This window comes from Phacochoerus africanus, chromosome 13, assembly GCF_016906955.1.
Source record: "Phacochoerus africanus isolate WHEZ1 chromosome 13, ROS_Pafr_v1, whole genome shotgun sequence".
Classification (NCBI taxonomy): Eukaryota; Metazoa; Chordata; class Mammalia; order Artiodactyla; family Suidae; genus Phacochoerus; species Phacochoerus africanus.
In genome coordinates, this window is record NC_062556.1 from 16,748,978 (window position 1) to 16,771,754 (window position 22,777).

The 22,777-nt window shown below is 48.3% G+C and overlaps 1 protein-coding gene across 1 annotated transcript; it reads left to right on the top strand.

Moving 5' to 3' along the window:
• Window positions 1-1,845: 1,845 nt before the first annotated feature.
• On the top strand, window positions 1,846-21,609 carry C13H13orf42 (chromosome 13 C13orf42 homolog). Its single transcript, XM_047755813.1, has 6 exons — window positions 1,846-2,253; window positions 4,853-4,966; window positions 5,312-5,557; window positions 17,264-17,414; window positions 19,383-19,614; window positions 20,834-21,609. The coding sequence occupies exons 1-6, from the start codon at window positions 1,846-1,848 to the stop codon at window positions 21,006-21,008; spliced, it is 1,326 nt and encodes a 441-aa protein (XP_047611769.1). The 3' UTR covers window positions 21,009-21,609.
• Window positions 21,610-22,777: the final 1,168 nt, after the last annotated feature.

A 22,777-nucleotide genomic window follows, 5' to 3' on the forward strand; every position in this document is an offset into this window, starting at 1 on the left:
GCAAAATAGTAGTAGTAATACTATTTTTATATTTTCACAAAAGTAATAACTGCTACTTTTGATTGGACAAATGTGACCTGTTAAGTGGTCCTTTGTATAACCTCATTTAATCATGACAACTCCCTGAAATGGGTAGCATCTACTTGTGACCATGAGACGGACACACAGAGTTTAAGTAACTTTCCCAAAGTGGTAGGTGCTGGATCTGGGACTTGAACCCCATTCTAAGCGGTCTGTGAACATCACCAAGGCTCCAGCAGCACAGACAAGGCTCACTTGGGAGCAGACAGAAGCTCGGTTGCCCTCCTCCATGCTTCCTGCAAAAGCACTTGTCATCTCTGCTCAAGGTCCAGGCGCACCTTCTCATTTGTGAATTGAGGACCAATAATGGTGCTGATGGATATGATGCTTCTCTCTCCAGGAACCCACGGGGATTCCATACACTAACACACGTGGAACTGCTCCATCAGCCCTAGAGCTCGCTGCAGATGTAAAGCATAAGGGCTTCTATGTATTCAGGGCCATCTCACCGCTGTGTCCGGGGGAATGGCTCACACAGAGGACAGACTCAAGAAGAATACATTTAGAGTATCCTTTTTATAGCTACATGTAAAAAGGCATGGTTATTGTTCTAGAGTAGGATATAAACGTTTAAAAATTTTGTGTATCACTGATCTCTTAACATTTGATAACACCACGAACACTTTCTGAAAAACAATAACCAAACCCCAAAACACTTAGCAAATATAAACCATGCTTATATATCCCATAATATTTTACTACAATTTCTGGGGGCTTGGAGTTTCCTCTAACGCTCATCTCAGCTTTAGAAAAATGCCTGTGCTGGGGAGTTTCAGGCTTCAGCTCTCTGAAGTTTGGGAGAGAAATAGACTGCGTAGAAAAACGAATGCAGTAATGATGTTTAACCTTTGCCTGGCAAAAATTCTAGAGGGAACATCCTTGAGATTCGAATGTACTCAAATGATGCTCTTGAAAAATTAGTTCGCGTCTGACTATAGTGAGTCTATTTAAATGAAAATGTGCTCATTCTCAAGAACGGATCTGCCCCAGATAGGTGGCCAGCCTCAGCTCACCGAGGCTTTTGTGCAGAAAGCTGTGGTCCGGATATCTGAATCCTCCGCCTCCACAATGGGCTGCTATCCAGTAACTGCAGCGAGGTCTTGTTACCAAGGGGTGAGGCGCCTCCGGGGCGCTGGGATGCTGCTCAGAGCCCAGCTTATCGGGTATCTGAGAGCCTCCTGCCAAGGGCCCCTGCTGTGTCCACCCAGCGCATCTCAGGGGACTGGATTTTACTGCAAGCGACATGCTATTTTTGGCTTGGTGGTGTCTTTGCAAAGTAGGATTTCACTTGGGAGTTCAGGACCAGGGCCAGCCCAGACGAGGTGGAAACGCAAAAAATCCACACCCAAGATCAAGTCAAACCGAGTGAGACCACATCCAGAAATGAAAAAGGAAAAGGAAAGAAAATAGCTGAGCAGGAAACGCAGTATCACCAATATCACGCTTTCCGCATCCAGCTGGGGCCTTCAAGCAAGAGCGTGAGCGCAAAGCCAGGCAGGGATCTTGCTTTTAAGTGCACGCTGCCCTCCCTCAGTCCTCAGGTGGTTTATGGCATCTTGGTTGTTGGATGTCAAGGTCCCCCCGATGAGAGATGCCTGGGTCGCCCGCCTGACCGAGCCCACGCTGGCTGAGATTCGGGACCTCGGAGGCGCCCTGGAAGGCAGATGCGGGAGGCCGGCCCGCTGGCTCCTGTGCCGCCAGCTAGATCAGGTGGCGGCGCCGCGCAGGCGGCTGGAAGGCACCCGCGGAGGGACACTGAGCACCATGCTCAGAAAGCTCCACTCGGTCTTTCACTCGGGGCCGCAGAGGAAGGCAGAGGTGGCCGAGGGTTTTTACTACGACGGAGCCAGCCCCGGGGTTCGGCTGATCCGCAGCAGCTCCATGTACGTGGTCGGGGACCACGGAGAAAAGTTCAGTGAGTCCTTAAAGAAATACAAAAGCGCCAGCAGCATGGACACCAGCCTGTGCTACTTGCAGCAGGAGGGCGACCGGGCGTGGATGTACTCGCGCACCCAGGACTGCCTGCAGTACCTGCAGGAGCTGCTGGCCTTGCGCAAAAAATATCTCAGCAGCCTCAACGACTTGAAGCCCAGCCGCGCCCCAGACATCTCCTCCTCCACCTCCTCGAAATCCTCCAGGGGAGGAAAAAAGTACTCCTCCAAAGACATAAAGGTAAGTGCCACCGAGAAGGGCAACGGGCACGAGCGTTTGTTCCGGAGCGCCTCTGAGGCCGCGTGGAACCCTGGCTCATCCACGCTCAGCACCCTCTGAGCACGTTGGAGCAGGCGCTCAGTGGACCCCAGGGTCTCTCCATCGCCACCTTCCTGCCTGGAAAGGGGGGCTGTTCCCAAGTTGAGTTTTCACGGGGAGGCCACGGGGAGGAGCCGGTCGGGCATCAGCAGTGCAGCGATGGGGGACCTAGGGCTTCGGGTCCGGCAGACTGCTTGCAGGGCCCATCTGTCACTTCCTGCCCACTTCCTGGGTGACAGCAAACCACTTCTCAACAAGGTGTTGTTTTTATCATTAAAATCACACCTAAAATCCCGGGGAAAGTGAACACTGGATTGGGAGGCTTTGCTTTGTCCAGTGGGCCCAGGTATGGGGGAGTGGGGTGTGTGCTGGGCCACAGCCCCACAGTCTCCTTCTGAGACTGGAAGGAGATTGACAGCTTTGCTGGGCACCGGAGGCTCCCGGCCCAGGGATATGCAGCCAGAAATTAGTGAATGGAAACCTGAACTTATCTCCTCGTTTGTACTTATCACAGCGTTTGTACACACATTATGCTTTTTGGAGAGAATTCCAATAACGCTAGAAGAGAAGGTGGGAGAAAGTCCCTCTGGATGGCAGAAGAGCAAGCTGGGGCTTGGTGACCCTCAACTCATTGTTATTCCTTCCTTTCCTCAATCATAAAAAAAAAAAAGTGTCAAGTTTGAGGCTGTTTTAAGTTCCCATCAGTTGTTCTCCTGAGGATTAGGCCCTGAAGTATTCAGAGCAGGCCTGTCTGGCCCCATCCTGGCCACCTCCCAGAGTGTCCTGCAGGCCTGCAAGTCCTGTTAACACTGAATGACTGATCACTGGTTGGTTATCAGATCTCTATGGCTTGGCCTCACTCACCTGGTTTCAACTGTCTGTATTTTATCCCGAGTGGGGGCAGTTTAAATAACCATTTCATCTCTAAAAGTATGTCAGTGTCGGGGGCCCTTGCAAAGTGTCCTAGCCCTAGGTCCTGGTACCAACCCTGTGGCCAGACACTTCTCCTTTGGGGCCTCCGATAACAGAGGGAGCTGTAGTGACTTCTGGGCTTCTTCCCGGCCTGTGGATCCTGGGATGCTCAACTTTGGGTAGATTCCCTCTGGACACTGCATTTTCCTGGTAGAACCCAGTTCTCTTTCTCCCGGCTCCCTGCCTAGTGCAGTGTCTGAAGACAGAGGAAGGGGTTAGAGGCAGAACACCAGCTCAAGTCCTGTAGGAATGGCTGGAAGAGGGGCCCCGGTGCCCTGCAGAGTAGGGATTTCCTCAGGGGATGCCTCTGACCGTGGTATAACCAGGATAGAGCTTTTTACTTGGTTTTTTAATTGAAGTATGGTCAATTTACACTATCGGGTTAGTTTAAGGCATCCGGCATAGTGATTCAGTATTTTTTTTTACAGAACATATTCCATTATAGATTATCGCAATGAGTATAATTCCCTGTGCTACACAGTAAATCCTGGTTGCTTATCTAGTTTATATCTGTTAATCCCATACCCCCAATTTGTCCCTCGTCTCATCCCTCTCCCATTGGGGAGCCACGAGTTTGTTTTCTATACCTGTGAGTCTCTTTCTGTTTGGCATATACCTTCATTTGTATTATTTTTTAGCTTCTTTATGTAAGTGCTGTCATATAGTATTTGTCCGTCTTTCCTTTTTTTTGGCCTTTTGTTCTTTTAGGGCTGCACCCACGGCATATGGAGGTTCCGAGGCTAGGGGTCTAATCGAAGCTGTAGCCGCCGACCTATGCCAGAGCCACAGCAATGCCAGATCTGAGCTGCGTCTGCGACTTACACCACAGCTCGCAGCTACACCAGATCCATAATCCACTGAGCGAGGCCAGGGATGGAACCTGCAACCTCGTGGTTCCTAGTTGGATTCGTTTCCACTGTGCCATGATGGGAACTCCAGTATGTGTCTTTCATTGTCTAACTCATTTCACTAAGTGTAATATTCTCTGGGAGAAAAGGGAACCCTCCCACACTATTGGTGGGAATGTAAATTGGTGCAGCCACTACGGAGAACAGTATGGAGAGCCCTTAAAAGGCTAAAAATAGAACTTCCATATGATCCAGCAATCCCACTCCAGAGCATATATCTGAAAAAAACATGAAAACACTAATTTGAAAAGACACATGCACCCAATGTGTCCTGGCAGCACTATTTATGATAGCCACGACATGGAAGCAACCTAAGTGTCCAGAAAACAAATGCTTAGATTAGGAAGATAGGTGTGAGCTATATATGATGGAATATTACTCGGTCACAAAAAAGAATGAAATACTGCCATTGGCAGCAATGTGACGGACCTAGAGAATATTGTGTGTAGTGAAATAAGTCAGGAAAGAGTTTTTCAATGACTTTGCAGTCAGTCAGACCAAGGCCTGAATTTGAGCTGTGCATTTATCAGCTGTGGGCCTTTGTCAAGTTCAGGCACCTCTCTGGGCCTCTTTTGTTGGAGTGTGCATGTGGAAATAAGAATGAACCTTGTGGGGAGGAAGCAGGGTTCGGCCTGTGACAGGAGGTGGCACTACCGGGCGGCCCAGTGTTTGCTGCTCTGATGTGCGAGGTGCGGGAGGCGCATGGGGATAAGCTGCTCTCCACCCCTGCTGCTCCCAAGGACGCCGTCCGCTGGGTGTGCCCAAGAAACGGACGGTGCAGTCTCTATAGCTGGCTAGGTGGCCTTCCTGGCTCTCACGCATGGCAGTGGCAGGGGGCCAGGAGAGCCCCTGCCTTCTGGAATGTCATCACCTCCCTTTGTTGGTAGAAGGCGCTCAATGTTCTGGCTCAGGGCAAACTCCGTTCTTCGCCCGGACCTCCTTCCATGTGCTGAATCGTCTTCCCCAAATCTTACGTTTAGGTCCTGTCGCCTCAGAAGGTGACCTCGTTTGGAAGTAGGGTGGTTGCAGCAGTAATTAGTTAGGGTGACTGCAGGTTATCGGGTGGCCTCCTCATCCAGCCTCTCTGGTGACCTTCTAAGGAGGAAGAATGGGGACTCGGCAACACGCCCCGCATCGTGCTGGGTGAAGGTTGGCGTTATGCTGCCACAAGTCAGGGCAGCACCGGAAGCTGGCAGAGGGCCCTGGAGCACCCACTTCCCTGGGGCTCTCAAAGAGGGCATGGCCTCCAGAACTGGGTGATGCCAGAGCCGGCCCGCATTACTGTGTCCACGGTGCCTTTCCCGAGGAAGACGTATTCTGAGCTCATGTATATACATCAGGATGAGGTCAGGAGGTTCCGTTATCCTGCCCACCTGGGCCAGGGAGAGTCCTCAGGGGGACCCCTGCCTCCTGCCCCACATGGGTTCTGGGCTGGGCTAAAGCTCTCCGGTGGGACCTGGCCCAGGGCTCCTGATCAGGGAGGAACCTGGACCAGAGGCGTGACTGGAAGGCGTAGTTGAAGCCCTCCCGGCTCCATGATCCACAGGGAAGAGCCCCTCCAGCCTGACCTCTCCCCATGGCCACCTCTGATCCCATGGTCACTCGTGCTCTCCGAGGCACTGAGATATTGAGTTCGTATGAGTGACTCGTGTACTAGGGGAGACTGGCGAAATGTGAGCACGGCTGCAAAAGGAACTTCATAATGAATAGGTGTCTTGTCTTTGAATGCTTTTAGCAGAAATACTTCCATCCTCCCTAACTCATTCTGCAAGGGGTCTGAGATGAGCCACACACCACACCAGGATAAGGAAGCACCAGAAATTAGAAAATTGGGAGAGAAAAAGCATCCACAGAAAATCAAGACTACCCGCCCCTCCAAAAAAATGCAAATCCTACAGCTAGGTTTGGCTCTGCACGTCCTGGAAGCTGCAAGAGAAAAAGAGCTGGACTCGTTTCAAAATTCTGCCTCTCTGAGAGGAAGAACCGTATCCACTGCTTAAGGGAAGTGAGATTTTTCACAGCTTTAAATTCCAAAATTTCTCTTGTGGGACCTGACATGGGGAACTGTGCATGATGTGGTTGGTAGTGTCCTCACCAGTATTTTAGTAACAATTCATCCCGAAGTCTTTCCTTCCTTCCCTCCCTCTTTCTCCCCTCCTTTCCTTCCTTCCTCCCTTCCCTCACCAACACGTATTTATCAAGCACATACTACGTGTCAGCAACTCTTCTAGATGCTGGTAAGCCAGTCGAAGTTCCTGTCCTCATGACCGATCACTCTTGCGGGAAAGCCAGGCAGGCAGTAACCCAAGACACAGACTTCTGAAGGTGAAGTCTCAGGGCCCCTGCTGTGACAGCCAAGGGCGAAGCGCTGCAGGCATCGTCCGTTGTCACGGCCTGGGATCGGCCCCTGGGCCCTGAACCTCTGCAGGTCCCTGCTGGACCCAGCGGAAGATGCAGATGCCAGAGGCACACCGGCAGAGATCTTTGTCAAAAGTCCTCCGAAGATGTGGTGCACCCTCTGAGAGGGAAGAAACAAAACGGTCCTGAAGTGTTTCTTGCTATTTATTTTTTCCCCTGGCTCTAGCATCTTGAAAAGCAAACCTCTCCCCTGCCACCTGGCATGGGTCTTGTCTGGTACATGACTGGCCTTGGCCTTGTGCGTTTCTCCCCTCACCTCGTTCCCATGGTAACTTCTTGAAGCTGCTTCAAGGGCTTTTGGGTTTTCTCTTTTCACTCATAAGCATTACTTCTCTCAGCTTGGCTTTTTTTTTTAAGTGGTAAAATAAATATAATATAGTATTTACCGTTTTCAACATCGTTCCTTAAATGAGTGCTTTTTAGTGGCTTCAGCTCATGGGCAATGAAATCTATCACAGCTGGTCAATTAAGAAATTAAGTGCTTTTCTTTGATATTATATCAATTTCTTGTAAAGAAAAACGTGTAACCCTGGACACCTTTCAAATGGTTGATTTCCAGACAATAATCAGAGTGCGTGAGACTTCTGCGAGCTTTTCCAAATGATCATTTATATAAACCCATAACATTCATTCCAAAGACTATTAGGGCCTAATTAATATCTTCGCAGAATACTTTTCAAAAGCATGTAAGTAGAACACTAGAAAATGAATTTCTTAAGAGGTCAAGGAGGCTCTAAAACTACTTCATTTAGGAATTAGGAGAAGGTTTTTGTAAGAGCTTTGACAAGTAGCTTTTATTGCTTAAAATGTAGAATTTTTAAGGAAAACACTTACAGCTTTAATTTACCATTCTAAGCACTTATTTCCTGCCACACCCATGGCGTGAAGTTCCTGGGTCAGTTAGCCAACCCAAGCCACAGCAGGTGGCAACACCAAGTCCTTAACTACCGGACCACCAGGGAACTCCCATTTTAACCGTTTTTGAGTGTAGGTTTCACTGGCGTGAAGCAGAGGGTTGTGCAGCTCCCTGCTCTCCACCCCCACAGCTTTGTCATCATCCCAGACGGAAAGTCAGCCTCCATCGAACAGTGACCCCCCCCCCACCCCCCGGTCTGGTAACCTCTCTCTCCTTTCTCTATGAATTTGCCTGTTCTTGGAACTTCCTAGCAGTGGAATCATACAGTATCTGTCCTTCTGGGACTGCTGCCTTTATTATAATGTTCTCAAGGTTCATCCATGTGGTACTTGTGTCAGAACTTCTGCTTTATAGCTACTGGGTCTTGATAGGAGATGAGGAGAAACAATTTGAGATGAGGCTCTGACTTGCCTCGAGTGTTCAGCATTTGGGGTCCTCACTGAGGATGGCTCCCCATGTTTTTAGGGCCAGATGAACAGGTAAACAGCCAGCTTCCCTTTGTGAGAACTGGGCCACCTGAGTGGAGGTAGGCAGACGTGGCGAAGAGCCTCTGGGAAGCTGGCTACGCATCCAGCCTGTTGGTGGGTCGGGGGGCAGTCGGGAGTTGGCTGCCCAGAAGGTTGGGGCTGACATTTTCCGAGGCCAGTCTTCCTCGCCAGCCACCGCAGCCAGGGGAAATTGCATTACTTCTCCCATGGAGCATCTCCATCTGAGCAGCATGGATTCCCGATAGACACGTCTGCCGCCAGGATGAATTAGCTGCAAAATGTACGCCCCTCTCTGCCCCAGCCCCTCCTCCAACCCCACCCCAAGAAATTCACCTGCTACAAGAATGATTTAAACACCACCAGTGGAAACCTGGAGAATGCCTGCCAAAAGTGATCCATTTCTATTTAAAGTAGTTTTGTCCTGACAATTGTTAGCTTTCAGAATCAATTTTCTATCGAGGCCATTCAGTCCTGGTTCATGAAATAAGACCATGTCAGCAGCAAAGAGATTTTTTTTTTTCCTCCTCTATGGTAGAAAGGTCTGAATCCAATTCTTCTAAAAGATTCCAGATCACTGGTGTCTAAATTGCTTATGTGAGGCGGAGCATCTTCTGGGATCTGTTCTGTGCCACTGGGAATTGTTTTTCAGGTCTGTTGGGGAGACTCTGTGGACACACAGTGATATTAAGGCAGGTTTTTTGAGAGCATCCATTACTGGAGGTCTCTACTGGTTGGCCTGTATCTGGTTTGCAGAGTTGAAGGGCCGTGAACGCTCAGCATGAGCTGCAGAGAATATTCCATTAGGCTTGGCAGAGCTCCCCAGAAGATGGCAGACAGGGACACCGTGATAGGTAAGAGAGCACCCAATTCCTGCAGCCCCTCAGTCAGGCCACAAGACAGGGAATCACATCTTCCAGTCTGTCTCTCAGACAATGAGCTGTTCACTCGGCCTAGAAACACGACTTCCTCCTCCCCTTTTCCTCTCCACCAACGTGCCGTTCGCCTGGCTAACTTCTTGTCTTTTAAGACAGCAAAGCAAGCACTGCCCCAGGAAGCCATCTCTCAGGCCCACAATCTCCCTCCCCTCTGGGTCTGACCCTTATCTCAGCACCCAGCACCCAGGACATGGCCCCGTCATTGTCTGTCCATTTGCTTTGTCTGCTGCTACTGGCCATGAGCTCATCGAATCAGGGCACCATATTTTATCTCTAATCTCTGGTGCAGCTCCAGGCATGCAGATGCCTAAACTCATACCCTGAGAAACTCCAGTTGTAATTTAAGAAAGAAGCTGTCACAAAGTTTGATGGATGATCTGGAAAAAGCAATAGGTCTGTGGTTTTCAGTGAGTGGAAAGTTATCTTGTTTTTAATGGCCTAGAATATAGTTTGCGTATTTTCAATGCAATCATAGTCCAATAAATTAAACATCCCATGTGTCATGGATTGGAGTTTTCCATCAAAAGGACACTTTTTTAGGTAACATTTTTTCTGATTAAGTTATATTTGCTAATGAAATTTATGAAACACAGAAAAGTATAAGAAAGCAAACATAGTTTAGAATCCTGCCATCCAGAGATTATCACTATAAAATATTTAAGTATATTTTCTTTCAATCATTTATTTCTTGAATAGTTGCTGATAGGTATATTAGGGTTGCCAAAGTGAAGGATGCTTATTTAAATTTGAATTCAGACAAAAGATGAATTTTTTTAAGTTTAATTATGTCCATATAAGATTTGGAATAGATTTTACTAATATATATTTAGTTTTTGAAAGCTAACGTTTTGATGACCAAAAATTGTCACCTCCTTTAAGCAATTGTTAAAGAATATACATTCGTCTTACTCTTTTTTAGCTGTGATTTCTAAAAGCATCAAAGGTTAAAGGTCATTCATAAAAAATCATCTACATATTATTTTCCAGAAATAGTTTATAATTTATACTTGTGTTGACAGTGAATTAGAGGCCCTTCTTATTGCATTTTATCAGCACCCAGAAGTGTCATTAATTTTCAAAGTTTACTGATGTAATAGATAAACTGCATTATTTTATGCACTTCTTTTGATTACTGCTTGAGCAAAGAATGACCCTTTTACATTATCAAACCAAGGTGTTCTTCTTGTTTAATAGATTGCCCGTTCATGTCTTTATAAATTTTCTGGCTCTGTTAAGGATTTTTATTTTTTCGTATGGACTTCTTATATTGAAGCTGTAAACATATTGTCTGCCATATGTGTTAAAAATATTTTCTTAAGGTTATGCATCTTTTACTTGAGGGTACAATTTTTCCTGTCACTACAAATACTACTGATTTTCCTGTAGTCAAATATTTCAAGTTTTGTCTTTGATACCTCTTGCATTGCTTCATGTGTAGAAAGTCCCAGGTCTCAAGGTCAATTGCATATTTGCCATTTTTCTTCTCTTTTATGGTTCCATTTTAAGAAACCCAACCCTTTTATCAGCAATTTATTTTTACCCATAGTGGGAAGTGAGAATCCAACTTGAAATTTTCCCAAAGAGTAAACTTTCAACACCGTTTATTAACAAACCCATCTCTTCTGTTTTTGTTTTTTGTTTTTTTTTTGTCTTTTTGCCTTTTCTAGGGCAGCTCCCGCGGCATATGGAGGTTCCCAGGCTAGGGGTCGAATCGAAGCTGTAGCCACCAGCCTAGGCCAGAGCCACAGCAACCCCGCGTCTGCAACCTACACCATAGCCCACTAAGGGAGGCCAGGGATCGAACCCGTAGCCTCATGGTTCCTGGTTGGATTCGTTAACCACTGCACCACGGCAGGAACTCCCCAACCTCTTCTCTCTTTGGATTATGATGTTTTGCCTTTCTTAAGTGAAGATTTTATATTATGTTTCAGGGATGCTGATTCAGTTCTTTTAGGCTTCTATAACAGTCTGATAAACATGAGCAAAAACTTTCCACTTAGTGTTTTGAAAGGATCACTTAGGTGCCATTTAAGGGGAGGCGTTGCAAGGAAATAATGGCCTTAAGATGATAAAGCTGGAGAAAAAGACTAGGCCTATAAGACTGGTGTGTCTACCACATGTTTCCAAAACAACTGCGATATTTATCGATGACAGGTACCTCTCAGGTTTAGTTGTCCTACGGTTTGTGACAAACCTCATCTCTCTTTTAATCTCTTTGGGCCAGTTTTATCAGCTCTATTGTCCATGTCACTATTTTTTTTTTTCCTTCGGCTCTAATAAGCCTACCACGTGACTTATCTACTGAAAATTTGGATGTGGGTAGGTGTACCTATAAATTTAAATTTCATTGATTAAACCTTTTTCCAGGTTGTTTCTCAGATATAGAGTTCTTATTTCTTAAACTCCCATTCTTTCATCACAAACCCCTATTCAATGGTGGGTATACATTTCCTTAGGTGTTTGGAATATACAAGGGGTAAGATAAGCATCCCTTTGCACTTGGCCCTGAATAGCCATTCCCAGGATGGTAGAAGCAAAGAGGATCCAGTAGCACCTTCAGGATTTATCCTTAAAAAATCTTATTTTGAGGAGCTTAAATTGCTCGTAGATTAATTTGAGCTATTCTGCATTTAATTTCACCCGGCTGAATGAGCCAAAGGAAAATGATGCCTCCAATCCATATTCATTCCACATTTGAGCCTGGAAATTCCATCGCAAGGTACTGACCTTCCGAATCCCAGGTATCATTAACTCAAGAGAGTATTATCAGTACTCCATCAAAATAAGCATAAAGTTCTCGAGACTTGCAAAACTAAAAGTATACATTAGCAACATGAAAACTGGTGGGAGACTATAAATGTCAGATAATGAGAGCATCTACATTCATTCAACAAACAACCCTGTGTCAGGCACTGAACTAGGTGCTTGACATTCATAGATGGAAAGTCGGTCCTCTGGGTCCTCTGCCGTGATGCAGCCCATAATCTGAAGCTGCAACTCTCAGCATCATTGCCTGGACTCCCCCCCTGGTGTATTGCTATTCCTTGGAAGAGAAACAGGGAGAAGTGTGTCAGAGTGTTGGTTGCTCCTACAACCTGTCTCATACAGGCAGCGCTGGCAGTGAGCATCCATCCAAAGACAGTATCTCTGAGTGTTATTTGCCAAAGCGATCTCCAAAAAGAGGTTAAGGATCACAGGTCTAGTGCAAGGCTATGAGAGTATACTACAGCACTGCTGTCCCCACAAGGCAGGACTAGAGCATGAAAAAGATGCACACGAGCAATGGCTGCAAAGAGGAAGTGCCATGTGACCTGGCCCTCTAGGGAGGTGAGGGGGAGGTTGTTAGATGTTTAGTGATGTCCTCTTGGCTTTAGGTGGGTTTAGAATGTCCCCCATACTTGAACCTCTGGCAAAAATATTACTATTTACAGTTGGAAGTTTTGTAGCATCTTGTGGCATCCAGATCTCTTGTAGACAACTCCTGACAGATCCCAGAAGAAGGCAAACAGACTGGAGCACCAGGCAGGGTGGCAGCTGATGTGAAATGCAGAAAAATTAATTGCCTTGGGGGCCTCCAAAACTAAAATGAGAAATGCAGTGGCGTTTGTTTGGAAAAATGCAAAGGTTCTGTCTGGGAAAAGTAATCGGAGACCCAGGCCTGCTGCGAGGGGGCGGAACAGGGAGGCGTGGAAAAGGATAACCTTCAGGCCACCGAGGCTAAATGTGAAAGGTGAACTGGAGTGAAGTCGGCAACGCAATACAGCTGCTGTCAGAGAACGCTTCGCCCTGGGGCTGCCCCGAAGGAACAGGAGCCCCAGGAAACTGAAACTCTGGCCCGAGCTGGTGCCATGGGAAGCAGGCTGCCTTACATGCACCCTTTGTAAATAAGGACCTCGTAAGTTCCCGGCTAAGAAAAAAATTGATCAGGAGGGAAGCAATCAAAATTTTGTTTTTTTTAAACTTCTGAGTTCAGAGAGGGAGGGCTATTTTGGGTCTCACTCGGAGGTGTGGGTGACTGACTTCCATTTTGTGCCACCCGTTTTGAAAAGTAGATTTTCTGTGATATTAGCTTGGGCTCTGAACCCTGAGCCTCAGTGGACGAGCCCCTATTCCAGGGCTCTCAGCTGGGGACCAAGAGGATGTCATAGCCGAGGTGAGGATGGCCTGTGGAAGTTGCGAGAAAGGGAGGAAAAGTCTGAACTGGCCTGAGTTTAAACTAAGACTTGAAAAGCCCCAGAGAGCCTGGACCGGCAGCTTAGCCTGGACTGGTAGCTTCAGGTTCATCCAGCTGATTCGCGGCGAGGCCAGATGCTGAGACCTCGAGGTTTGCAACCAAGCGAGGAGACAGAAGAGCAAATTCGAATCCGCCTCCCAGAAGGCAAGGGCCTCAGGTATTTATGGGGTAAAGAATTAAGCACAGGGAACTCTATCCAGTCTCTTGGGACAGAACGTGCTGGAAGATACTATCAGAAAAAGAATGTGTATATGTATGACTGGGTCACTATGCTGTACCGCAGACAATGGCACAACACTGTAAATCAACGGTATTCTAATAACAATTAAAAAATAAAACTATGCATTTGCTACAAATGAAAAAAAGAAGCAGGGCAGTCTGGGGTGGGAGGAGTGTGGGTAGAAGTCATTGGAAATAAGGAAAAGGTGGGATAATTGTCATTCTGTCCGCATGTCACTAAGCCACAAGCCTTTGCACAGTCAGAAATGGAGGCGCTCAGCACCATCTGACGGTGTAGTTCTCGGACCTCTGATGTCAAAAGGTCACCTAGAGGACACTTGCCCGTGACCAGTTGGAAGGTCGGTCCTATCCACCCTTAACTGGCTCAATTTGAACTAGACACAGGTGACTCCAAGCGCCCAGGAAACAATTCAAGCAAACATCTTATTCGTTAGGCTCCGTGCTGCTTGGAGGACCCGCAAGTTTTTGTAGCAACAATAAATGACCTTGATTGGCAGGCAGGTTCCAGGTGAAAGGGATTTGACCTAGGGCCCCCCAGTTTCACTGGTACTCAGGAAAATCATGAAAAAAATTCACTGGGAGCCACTAAAGAGTATGTTTTATGAAGTACAATAGAAGCTCTGTGAACCAGATCTCAACTAACTTGCTAGATGACTTGATGCTTATCGTTCACTCTGTAAAGCGTACTCACAGCAAGCTGAGGATTCCCAATTAGCAGCCTATCCCAAATCGGGCTATTATTTGAAAATGCAGACTGATGTATGGATAAGGACCCATCGCAAACAACCCGCAAATCTAACAGTAGTGGAGCACTTTGTCCCCGCAGTGTGTGTGTGTGTGTGCGCAAGTACGCGCACGCAGTGGGGAGCCGAGCAGCTGTTCACGGAGGAGGAGCTCTGTTTACTGAGATGAAGTTATCCTCAGGATACGCTGGGTGAAGGGAGCAGTTCGCGAGTGGATATTGTCTGCTACCTTTTGTTTTTTTAAAGAGGGGGTTCATATACATTTGCTTATGTTTTCAAAATGAAATGACGGCGAGAGAAATAAAAAGCTTGATGTCTAACCCAAAGGAACGTTAGCAGAGATGAGTGCCCAAATGAATTAACCCCAGGAAGCACACAAAACGGCATGAATACGAGCAGAGGAAATGCCCCCACCCCCACGCCCAGGAGGTGATTTAGGCCACGTTTGGGGACTTGGGTGGGAGAAGATGTTGGGTGCACCCCTATGGGTGGGATGCCCTACCTGCAGCGGGTAAGGGAAGGGGGCAGAGGGTGGGCGGGGTCCCTTTTTGCCTGGTCTCTGGGTGCTGAGCAGCAGGAAGTGCTCAGGACATAAGGGGTCAGGGTCTCATGGCCCAGGTGCTTTGTCCTCTTTTTTCAGTGACCTGCGTCCTATCCCTTCGTGTCCTTATTTTCATGAAGATGATCCTGTCTGCTCTTGCAAATCCAGGAAGTCACAGTGGTATTTACGGTTTTCATCCTAAACCAGACCCCCCAGGTTGGGGGTAGGGGGGATCCACAGGCTCTCTTGCCCCCTCCCCGGCGCCGGGGTCCTTGGAGAGGAGAGGTTTTCAACTGCTCTGTATTAGAATCTCCTGATTATCTAAATGGCTGGGTCTGGGGAAGGGCTAGGTGTAGCGATTCGCTAAGAGCAGCCCATGGGAGGCCAGTGTCCAGCTGGGACTGGGCTGCTCTGTTAGAGTCTTGCGGACAAGCACGAGGGGGAGACGTACCACTGTTCCCCCCACCCCCTGGTTTGGACTCCTTCAAGGGGTGTGGCTTTCATTTGCAGGGCAGGGAGGCAGAGCTAAGGGAGCAGGAAAACCATTGTTTGTTCTTTTTCATTCGTGTTCCTCCCTCATTGCATGCCGAGTTTGGGGGAACGGACCAAGGTCATTGAGGCAAGAGCTCTCATTTAGATCAAACTGTCAGGTTACCCACGTGGAAAAGAGTCGGGTGCCCACGAGCAAGGTTGAAGCTCTTGCTTTAAGCCAAACACTGATGGGGGTGGCTACCAGAGACTCAGAACTTGCCCCTTCCATGTGGAGATGGGTTTTGAAATGGGAAAACCTACAGACCTCGCATTCCTATGAGGCAACATTCACCTTTCCTTGGGCGCTCAGTCCAGATCATGGAGTTTTTCCATTCTTTGTTTCTCTCTCTTCCATATCACACACACACACATCTCTAACATGATACAGGTCCTCATGGAATAAGATGAGGTATGGAGGACCATGGAGCCTGGAGGAGGGAAAGAGCCCACGAGAGGGTGGTCTTTCTGGAGAAGGAACCGTCTCAGCCATGTCTTGATGGATAGAGAGGAGGCAGCCAGACGAGGCAGTCAAGGCAGAGGGAGCAGCAAGAGAAAGTGCGGGGAGGATAATAAAAGAGGATGGGCCAGCCTCCAGAGACGAGCCTTCCTGTCACCTGCCTGCAGGAAGGATGCTGGTGGCCTGGCCCACTGTGCTCATTACAGACTTTCAACAGCCCCTCAGTTCTTCATCCCAACCCTTGGTGTGCCTGGTGTGGCCAAGTCTGCACCATTTCTGGTTCCAAGGGTCAAGTTATTCCCCTTCTGAGCCACGTCCCCCGCCTCGGGGTACGCTGGGAGGCCGACCCCTCTGCTGTGACATCAATCCCCTCTTCGACTGCCTTCCAACTGCCAGGAGCTCGGGGCCACCTCCTTCACTGATGGCCTTGCTCTTGTCCTCTGTCCCTTTCATCTTAGTGGGCTCTTTGAAGGAGACAAGATAACTACAGGGGAATAGTTTTCCACTTTTAACAGAGGTTCTTCACCATTTTCTCTATGAATGCTCCTTACAAATGTGAAAGGAAAAACAAAATCCTCCATTTAAAAATGATTCCTAGTGGCACAAAATTCATACATTTCACCCTTAACTCAGCCTTTAGTTTTCCTAACATGCAAACCTGTAATTAAATCACTTTCCGCGAACACCGTTCCACTTCCAAAATGCCCACAGAAAAGAAATGGACTCTACATTTGGTCTGAATGTAGCCCAGGTGAACACATACTGTCTCTCCCTTCCCTCCGAGTTCTCTCATCTCCTAAATTCTTTATTAGGAAGACTACGAAGCAGCTTTGCCTAGCTCACACATCGATTCTGTGCCTTTCATCATGCGTTCTCCAAGGAATTCCACCACGTGGCCTGAACTTCTGTAATGTCAGTCACTGGTGACCGACTGTGGGCTATTGTGAAGTTGATGGTGGTGACATCATCAAGGACGTTGAGTCAGGACAGAACCTGAACCTAGGTAGGCACTCCGTAGGTTTTTAAAGGAACTTTTTATTATTCCTTACACTTTTCAAACAATCATAGCAGTTTGTCTTTAATTGATTCCATGCTCCAACCCAAATTTGGCCACTTGAGCCACTGACTGCTCTTCTGGAGTGTTTTATTTTCAGCATATCTTGTCTCCTCTTTCCTGCCGTGAGCATCTCTTCACCTACCTAAGGAACTGTAACAGTCTCATATTTGGGTTTATCAGCAGGAAATCGGTCGAAGGAAGACTAATTGTTTTGCCTAATGGTTGGTAAAAGCCCCTGACCAAGAAGAGGCAGATCTCACCCTCTCACTCCCCCTCTTTGAGATAACTGGAAATCCATCATAACTGGAAATCCATCGACCTACAGCAATAATCTTCCTCCCAAGGGCACTTGTTCAAATTTACTTCAAAATTTGTAACTTCACATACGTTTAGTTTCAGCGACATTTAGTCCTTGGCAACATTACTTGTGTGAGGGCGCTCCGAGGCTGGCTCAGGCAGCTCCGCCTCCTGCCCTCTGCCCTTCTCCTCTAGAAGAAAGCAACCCTGAAGAAGTACTCGCAATTCAGCACGGATGTGGCAGAGGCTATAGCCTTCTTTGACTCCATCATCGCAGAGCTGGATATGGAGAAGTGGCCGCGAGCTGCTGAGACAGACCGGCAGAATGAAGACGTGGACTTCGATGGTGAGTGCCGCCCCGGGGGTGGGGGGGGGCAGGAGGCAGGAGTGGGGGGATGGGTTGGGGTCTCTGGAGTGAACATCAAGCCAGAGCCTGGCCCCCAGCTTGCTCCACTCCTTGGGGACCCTTGCTTTCGTTGTCCCTGCTGTGGCCACTCCAAGCTACCCCTTCAGCCCTCCAGGCTGTATTTAGACAAAAACTCCTCCCTGTGGTCCCTTTAGCACAAATGGGATGGGGTGGAATTTTGTAAGCCTCCAGGAGGCAAAGCAATAGGGCGACAACTAAAGAAAGGGATGAGATGGGGAGTTGTTAAGTGGGTAGAGAGCTTCGGTTTTGCAAGATGAAAAAGTTCTGGAGATCTGTCCCACAGTGATGTGAATATACTCGACCCTACTGAACTGGACACTGCAAGATGGCGGAGATGGTGAATTGTATGTTACGTGTATTTTACCACAATTGGAAAAGAGAAGAGGAAGGAAAGGGAATAGACAAATTATATTGAAAAATCGAGCTCGTGACCCTACCTCAGCTAGCTTGGCTCCCAGGTAGTGCTGTCTGCTGGACCGGACTCTGACCCTTCACCCACTTCACCACCCCTCTGCACCCCTCCCCCAGCACTTCCTCTGTGACCCTCACGGCCACCACTCTGCAAGGATGTGTAGGACAGGAGAGAGCCAGGGTGCTTGCTCAAGCCCAGCCTGGATATTTGGGGAGGGAGTGAGCGGCGGGCTGAAGGGGATGCTTCTCTCCTTGTCAAGGTGTATCACTGGCTGTCTCCTGATGGAGAGCAAGTAACTCAAGCCCATTCTTGAGTTGAGTCTACTCAGCTGTCAATTTCTTTCATCCTTGACCTGCCCCTCATGATGTAATTAATGTTTTAATTTAGGGGTTACTAGCCCCTGGTTATTGAGGTAACAGCTTTACTACCAATACTAAATAATTCTTGAGTACTTCATCTGATGTTCAAAATTACATTTTCCGTGTTGTTCTGGCCCTGATAGACATGTATCTGTGAGATTTCAGTTCTCACTGGGTTCTGCAGAACTTCACAGAAGGGGACTCCCACTCCCCAAGCTCACTGGACCCTGCAGGGTCACTGGCTTGCCTTCCACCACAGCCGCCTGGTCCCTGACAAAGACCAGCCCTCAACTCAGGCGTCAGGCCTGGGAAATCCAAGACATTGGTAAAAGGGTGACAAAATCTGTTGAGAACAAGTGTGTCATCTTCACAGTTATATATATGTATTTTTTTCTTTGCTTTTTGCATATGGAAGTTCCCGGGCTAGGGGTCGAATCAGAGCTACAGCTGCCAGCCTAGGTAGGCCACAGCCACAGCCACACTGGATCCCCGACACACTAAGAGAGGCCAGGGATTGAACCTGTATCCTCATGGATACTAGTCAGATTTGTTTCCACTGCACCGCAATGGGAACTCCCCACAGTTATAATTTTTTAACAGAAATGGATTTATGGGTTTTTTCTCTGATAACAACAGTGTGTTCGTTGTAAATCCAATGACGCAAACAACACACCAAAGTATAAAGAAGGAAAAAATTTGACCTGTATTTCTACCACCCAGAGATAATCATCGCTGTTAACCATTTGGTGTATGTCCTTCAAAAAGGCTTTAAACACACGCAATTATTCTTTTTTAAGCAAAAATAGGACCTTTTTGCTAATTTGTCCTCTACTCTGTTCACTTAACCATTTACACTCCATCATGGGCATCTTTCCAAGGGAGTAAGGGCAGGTCTAGGTGCTTGTCTTTAATATGCACGGGAGATCCCATCGTCTCCTGGTGCCGCATTTGCAGAGCCGAATCACCCCCCTTGCTCGGCTCTCCGGCCTTCCTAAGACTGCCCTGTTTGGATACGTGTTTATTGTGAGTTCTCATCCAGACGTGCCCCCTCGGGCACCTTCTACTCCTCCCTATGGTTTGTCCTCCCTCCCCCGGGTCCCTGCTTCTCCCTGCTAGTGGCCACCAGCTCCCGGGAGCACAGTCTACACTCCAACTGGATCCTGCGGGCGCCACGCCGACACTCAGAGGACGTCACCGTGCCCGTGATGGACAGCCAGCTCCACAGGACCACAGACTGCAGGACCATTGGCACCCAGAGGAGGCTCGAGCGGCACCCCATTTACCTGCCCAAGGCCGTGGAGGGAGCCTTCAGCACTTTGAAATTTAAGCCCAAAGCCTGCAAAAAAGAGTGAGTGTTGGGGCCACATAGTATAACCAAGATGCTCTCAGGTCCACTGGACTTTTGGGGTGCTTCTTAGGTGGCCTGAACACCCATTCTGCATGGAAAAATTCTTGTGTTTTGGGGAAGCAAGCTCTTAGTTAAAAATTTTTTTTGATTGTCTATACTCGCAGTCTAGCTTGGTTCACTGATGTGGCCATTCCTGACTGTCCCCTTCAGCTCTAGATCTGCCCCCCTTTCTTTCTGGCCCCTTAGCCCTCAGGCTTTGTGCCGTCCTCGCTCACTCTTGCCCCCAGTGTCACTGACACTATCTGTGCTACAGATTTTTTTTTTGTCTTTTTGCCAGTTCCTGGGCTGCTCCCGCGGCATATGGAGGTTCTCAGGCTAGGGGTCCAATCGGAACTGTAGCCGCCAGCCTACGCCAGAGCCACAGCAAGGCGGGATCTGAGCCGCATCTGCAACCTACACCACAGCTCATGGCAATGCTGGATCCTTAACCCACTGAGCAAGGGCAGGGATCAAACCCACAACCTCATGGTTCCTAGTCGGATTCGTTAACCACTGCGCCACGACGGGAACTCCTGTGCTACAGATTTTTAATGAGAGTTTGGGGTTGAAAAAGACAGAGCATCATGTGGGAGCCACATCAAACCAATTAGGTGGCCCTGCCTTAGGCGCTGGCTGGGCTCAGATGGAGAACCTGTCCCTGGCTGGGCCCCTCCTGGCCCTCTTGCCATCGTCTCTTGGCCCTCTCCCTCCGGCTCCTCCTCTCCCAAGAAAGTTCCCATCTCTAAGCCCCAAGTCACCAGGACTCACTCCTTCAGAGAAGTGTGTGCGATCCTGCTCTGGCCACCCCAGGCCGTGCTGCAGGGAGCCCACCTCTCACACACAAGGGCCTGACTAGGCTTGGCCACGTGTCTTCCTTGGTTTCCATGGACCATCCAGCTCTGACGGATTCAGGGGTTTTCTAAATGGTGTTTTCCTTCTGTAATAATCAACTATGGACTGGACATATTAAAACCTGGAGCCAGCCCCCATCACCCATCCTTCCCCTCCAAAGCCAGGCCCCGCCGAGGTCCACCCACAGCCCCCACGAAGACACTGCCTTGTCCTCCCGAGGCCCAGCTCTAGGGGAGTGTCAGATGGGCAGAAGGGTAAACTGGAGCCTCCTTTCTCTGTGCGGCAGCCAAGCCACCCTTAACCCCTCTGCCTCCTTCTTCCCTTCCAGCCTGCGGCGCTCCAGGCAGATCCTCTTCAACTTCTCGGGAGAAGGCACAGACTGGGATGCGGAGCTTTTTGCGCTCGAGCCCCTGGTGTCCCTGGCAGAGGAATCTCCCGAGGCCGAGAACCCCAGAGGCCAGTGGCTGCTGCGGGAGCGACTCTGGGAGCGGACGGTGCCCTGACAGCCTTGGCCCTGCAGCCTGACTCAGGCTGGGTCCCCCAGCAGGTGGCTGCATTCAGCACAAAGGAGGTGTGGACAGAGCTAAAGGAAAAATGGAAAAGGTAACAGGCCACGAGCTCACTGTCTGCAGGTGCCTGGACGGTGCCAAACACGGCTGCCACTTCCTCGCCGGGACCAACACGCGGGCAGGTTGGTCTGTCATCACAGCCCTGCTGGTCCTCAAGAGCGGAAGGAATGGAAGGTCTGGGCGCCCCCTGCCTCCCCAGCCCTCCACGCATCTATCCAGGTGGCCTCGAGCATCACACCTGGAACAGGAAACCAGGAAACGCACCCCCACCGGGATCTCTGGGCCACAGTTTTCAAAGAGACGGCTCCCCTCTCTACGGGCTGAGAAACCCTTGGGTCAGATACTGAGGTTGCCTCCTTTTGTGTAGAATGCAGTTCAGGAAGCAGTTTTTCACCGTAACCCTTTTCACAATATTCTCGAAACTTCTGCCGGCTTAGGCCAAAGATGCAGCCAGTGCCTGGGCAGTGGGATGGGGGAGGGCTGTGTCAGGACCAGCCTCAAAACTCAGCTCTGCTTCCCACAGAGAGTGGGCTTATTTGTGGAGAGAGATAGTGTAATCTTTTTTTTTTTCCCTAATTCTCACCCCAAATCCGAACAGCTCCCCATGCAGCCATTGTATGACGAGCTATGCTTCTCCCTTCCCCCAGATAGGAGGGCAATCGTTGAACCTTTTGGAGCAGAAGGGATTTCTGATTTCCGTTACCTGTCGGAATCAGAATTATGTCTTTACCACATTCTCTGCATTTCTCACGTACTTTTTGCACGTTTGCCTATAGTCGTGGCCACTCAAGTTTGAGAATCCCCCGCGTGCAGAATAACACTGCACTTTGTCCAGCCCGACCGATTTCTTCTGGTGTTTTCTTATAAGAAAAAAATTAGTCACCTGGGGGCGAGGGGAGTGTTTGTGGGAATAAAGGAGGGAGACAGACTAGGAAAAACCAATAATCCAGATTAAGCCAAGGTCGCTCTGAGAACCGAATAAAGCTTCCCTTCTGTCCATGTGATTATATTCTCATTATTCAAGTTTTTCAGAAAGAACCTTTTATTTGTATGAAGATGACTCCGCATTTAAGTATTTGTAACGCTTATGAGGAAAAAACCCTAATAATTTTGTGGCATCCTTAAATTGTATTTTTTTCTAGTTTAAAGTGGTTTTTTTTTTTTTTTTTTTTTAAGGTCCCAGGTGATGCTGATTCTGCTGGGCTGGGGTCCATACTCGGAGAATTGATGACTTAGAGGTTTCAGTGTTGAAAGAGGACCACGTGGTGGGGGGAGGGGGATGCAGAGCAAGATATTTTAGATCAACACATTTTCAGAATGAAAATATATTGGAAATGTTTTAATACTTGCCTTTTTGGGTATCCATGTCAATGTTTGGGAGTTTTTCATTTTGTTGCTTATATTAAGCCCGCTATAGCCAGAAGCTTGTCTGAAGAATAAATGTTTGGGAGATTTGTTTTATAAACTGCACTCATGCACAGCGAGTTACATCACCATGTAGCTTTCTTTTCTCCAAACTTTGCTTGTTTTGAAGCCCCACAAATGAGCGTTCACTGCAGGAGTCTCAGAACAGAGGCCCCTCCCTCTGCCTTTTATCCAACCGGAGTTTACCATAGATCAACCCTGATATTATGCAGTGAAGGCAGTATATATTTTGCTTATGTAGATAAGAAAAAAAATAAACAGGAGAGAGAGGATGTTTG